The sequence below is a fragment of the Monoraphidium neglectum genome (assembly GCF_000611645.1).
Source record: "Monoraphidium neglectum strain SAG 48.87 unplaced genomic scaffold scaffold04908, whole genome shotgun sequence".
In the NCBI taxonomy this organism is placed as follows: domain Eukaryota; kingdom Viridiplantae; phylum Chlorophyta; class Chlorophyceae; order Sphaeropleales; family Selenastraceae; genus Monoraphidium; species Monoraphidium neglectum.
In genome coordinates, this window is record NW_014008722.1 from 1 (window position 1) to 3,804 (window position 3,804).

At 69.5% G+C, this 3,804-nt stretch overlaps 1 protein-coding gene across 1 annotated transcript; it reads right to left on the reverse strand.

Annotated features, from left to right (window-relative positions):
* Positions 1-88: 88 nt before the first annotated feature.
* On the reverse strand, positions 89-3,516 carry MNEG_14961 (hypothetical protein; the record flags this gene model as incomplete). The annotated part of the gene is made up of 7 exons (XM_014036568.1): positions 89-435; positions 687-920; positions 1,361-1,829; positions 2,153-2,405; positions 2,657-2,742; positions 2,956-3,086; positions 3,337-3,516. Coding segments are annotated over 7 exons (1,700 nt in total), but the record flags the coding sequence as incomplete, so codon positions are not given.
* Between the last annotated feature and the right edge of the window lie 288 nt (positions 3,517-3,804).

The following is a 3,804-nucleotide window of genomic DNA, read 5'->3' on the forward strand; positions in this document are numbered from 1 at the left end:
GTCCCCGCCGCCGCCGCCGCCCTCCTCCTCAGGCCAGTCGCTGGGCTCCGCGCAGCTCGCGCCGGGCCGCTCCGTGTTGTCCGTGCACTTGAACGCCGCCCCCTCCGCCGCCAGCCCCTTCTGCCGGTACCAGCCGCCCGGCACCAGCCGCCAGTTGTCGCACTCGTCGCACGCCACCCACTCCCACCCGGCCGGCGCGTCCTGCCGGCCCTCTGCGGCCAGCGCCTTGGACTGCTCCAGCGCGGCCCGCAGCGCGGCCGCGTACGCGGCCGGGTCGCCGCGCGCGGCCTCGACGGCGGCCTCCGCGGCCGCCTGCTGCTGCAGGAGCAGCTGCTGCTGCGGGTCGACGGCGGGGGCGGCGGCGGCGCCGGCGTCCTCTGCGGCGACGGCCGCCTCGGCGTGATCGATCTGGGCCTGCTGCGCCGCCACCAGGCCCTGCGGCGTGGCGGCAAAAGGGAGCCGAGGGCGCGGTCAGGACGTTGATGAGCACACGAGCTCCGGCGGTTGGCTGCAAACGGTGGGCCCAAAAGGAGGCCGTCTCAGGGGTTTCGATGGTTGGGCCCGCATCCCGGTGGTCCAGCATGCATCGCCATGATGCCATCGCCTCAAAATCCCATCACTCACCCAGGCCGCACGCCCGCCCGCGCCGCGCGCGCGCGCGCCGCCGCCCCCCAGGCCCCGCTCACCCGCGCGAACGCCATCATCCTCTCGGCGATGTCCGGCACGGCGACCGCGCTGCACTTCCCGTGGTCCTTCTTGTTGTAGTGGCAGGCGTTGACGCGGATCTGGTCCATGTCGGCCAGGAAGGCGGCCGCGGTGGCGTAGGCGCCGCGGGATAGGCGGGTGCGGATCTTTTCGAGCCACATCTCGTCCTCGGGCTTGACCCACTCGTTGTAGTCGAAGACCAGGTTCTTGCGGACCTGCGGGTGCGTGTGTGTGTGTGTGTGTGTGTGTGTGTGTGTGTGTGTGTGTGTGTGTGTGTGTGTTAATGTTTTTGAAATTTTGCCACCAAAAGCCCTCAGTTTTGAGGAGGTGGGGCAGCTGTGTGGGTGAGAGGGCAAGTGAATGACAATTGCGCTCTCTGGAGCTTTTGCGGCTGGAAACGCGCGCTCGACTGGGTGCTATGCAGAGGCCAGGCAATGCTCGCCGCCCTGCGCTTGGCAGAGGCCCGCCCGCACGAGATTGCGACTTGTCCGCCCCTCGCCAAGCGTCCCTCGTCCCCGCTTCTCCCCCTCGCCCTGTCGCGCCTTTAAAACGCCCAGCCCAACGCGCCCGTCCGCCCCCGCTATCCCCGGTGCCGCCCTCTCGCCTGCTCCTTGAAGATGTTCCTGTAGGCCTTGTGCACTACGTTCGCGTCCACCTTCTGCCACTTGAACACCTCCAGCAGCACGCCCTTCAGGAGGGCCGTCAGCACCCTCCTCGCCGCGCCGCCGCCGCCCCCGCCGCGCTCGTAATACTCCTCGACAGGCGCCGACGCGAGCGCCGCGGCGCCGCCGCCCCCGCCGCCGCTGCCGGCGGCCGCGGCGCGCGGCCGCTTGGCGCGGGGCGTGTCGTCGTCGTCGTCCGGCTCTGGAGTCGGCTCCGGTTCGCTGCTGTAGTAATCGCCGTCATCCTCGGAGTCCGACGCGTCGGACGCATCGTCATCAACGACGAACTTCGCCTCGCGCCCCCTCTTCTTCCCGCCGAAGCCGCCGCCGCCGCCGCCGCCGCCCTTCTTGTGCCCTTTCTTGCCGCCTTTTTTGTTGGGGTGGTGGCCGGGGCGCGGCGGCGGGGCCTGGACCGGGGGCGCCCACTCGTCGTCGGGGCCGGCCTTGATGCCTGGGGGGCGCCTGGGGGTGGTGATTGCGGGCTTGACGTGTCAGATGCTTGCATCATGGTGCTGGTGCGCGCGAGCACGGTGCTTTAAGGGGTGCACAAGGTGGCTCAAGCATCGCAAGAGCTTGCAATATGGGCGGTGTGGCGAAAGAGGCACGCAGGGGGGCAAGCAAGCGAGCGTGCGACCAGAATCTGCGGGCTTTGACACCCGTGTGAGGCGGCTTTCAGGAGCCAGCGGCGCACAACAGCTACGCTGAGAGCAGAAGGTGAGGAGGGGCTGGCGCAGACGCGGGCATGGCGCGAGAACTGTGAAGAGCACCCTGAAGACCGCGCTCACTTGGCCTTCGGCCCACCCCCGCCGCCGCCCCCGCCGCCGCTTGGCGGCGCGTACGCCGCGTGCGCCGCCGCCTGCGCCGCCGCTGCCGCCGCCGCCACGGCCTGCTCCCTTGCCGCCGCAGCCTGGCGCCGCCGCTCCTGCTCCTCCTCCTCCTCCATGGCCGCCTTGGCTGCCACGGCCTCCAGCCCCGTTGCGGCCTCCTGCAGCAAAGGCTCGAGCGCGGCGGGCCGCTGAGCTCGCCGCTTGGGGCCGCCTGGGGGGGGGGGGTAGGGCGATGAGTGTCGTGTCATTTTGAACGCACTTCTTGCAGCGACCAACCACTGCTGACATGCGACGTTTCTAAACACCGGTGGGCAGCCAATGGAGCAGTGTCGAGCAGGAAGCTGACTGGAAGCCGCCGGGGCGCCCAATCGATGCCCACCCGTGTTGTGCGCGGCTGCCGCAGCTGCGTAGCCCCCGCCCCGGCCCCGGCCCCGGCCCCAAGCAGACACCGGGTGAGCGCACCCCCGCCCTCCCGCGGCTTGATGGTGCGCTCCCCGAAGCCCTCCTTTTGCCCATACAGCGCGTTGAGCGCCGCCGCACGGTCACCCCTGGCCAGAATAGAGGTGTTGCAACGTTGAAGACGGAGGTGTTAATTCACACTGGAAGCGCTGGGGCTGCAGCCCAAAAATAAGGTTGTGAAACTATTGCATACAATCGTCCTTGGGCCTCTGTGTTTCAACAACACGCAGCGCACCGCCGCAGCAAATCCTGGCGCCAGGCCGTGCCCTCCGCGGCGCGAGGAAGTAACCTTTGGGGCTCACCTGTAGAGGATGACGCGCGAGGTGCCCAGCGGACGCGCCGCCCAGGGCGGGTACCGGATGGTGCGCCGCACACGCCGTTCCCCCGGTGCCGCCTCCAGCTTGGGCCGCAGGTGCGGCGGGAGCACAGGGACCTAGGGCCGCGGCGGCGCGGCGGGCGCGCGCGGCGCTGCGAATGTCAGCCGCCTGAAGCGCCCGCTTGCGATGCACAAGCATCAGGATCACCCAGTGCGATCCTCCCCCTCCTCGCTTGGCCCTTGAATGTCTAGAAGCTAGGGCCCCTCAACCGCACTTCACACGCCAAAGCAAGCCCGACCAGCCAGCCCCTGCCATTTGCAAATCAGCGAGCCCGGCCCGCGCCCCCTCCGACCCCAAATCCCCCACCTTCGGCCGCCCGTCCGCCCCCGCGCCCGCGCCGCCGCCCGCGCCGCCCGCGCCGCCGCCGGCCCCGCCCTGCGTCATCGCCATGTACTCCGCCAGCTCCTCCCGCAGCCCCCCCGCCGCCCGGCCGGCCCCGCCGTTGGCCTCGCGCTCCGCAGCGGCGGCGGCGGCGGCCGCGACCATGTGGCCGCCGCGGCCGTGGATGACCTCGTCCGCGAATGGGTCTGGCTGGGCCCAGGTGGGGTCGGCGCCAGGGTCCTGGCCCTGGGCCTGGTCGAGGGCAGCCTCCTGCTCCCAGTCCTCGTTCAGGGCTTCCACCTTGGTGTGTGTGTGTGTGTGTATGTATCATGTATGTGTTTGTTATGTGTGTGTGTGTGTGTCTTTGTGATTATGATTGTGTGTGTATGTGATTTTATGTGTGTCAACGCGTGTGTGTGTGTGAATGTGTGGTGTGTGTGTGTGTATGTATGT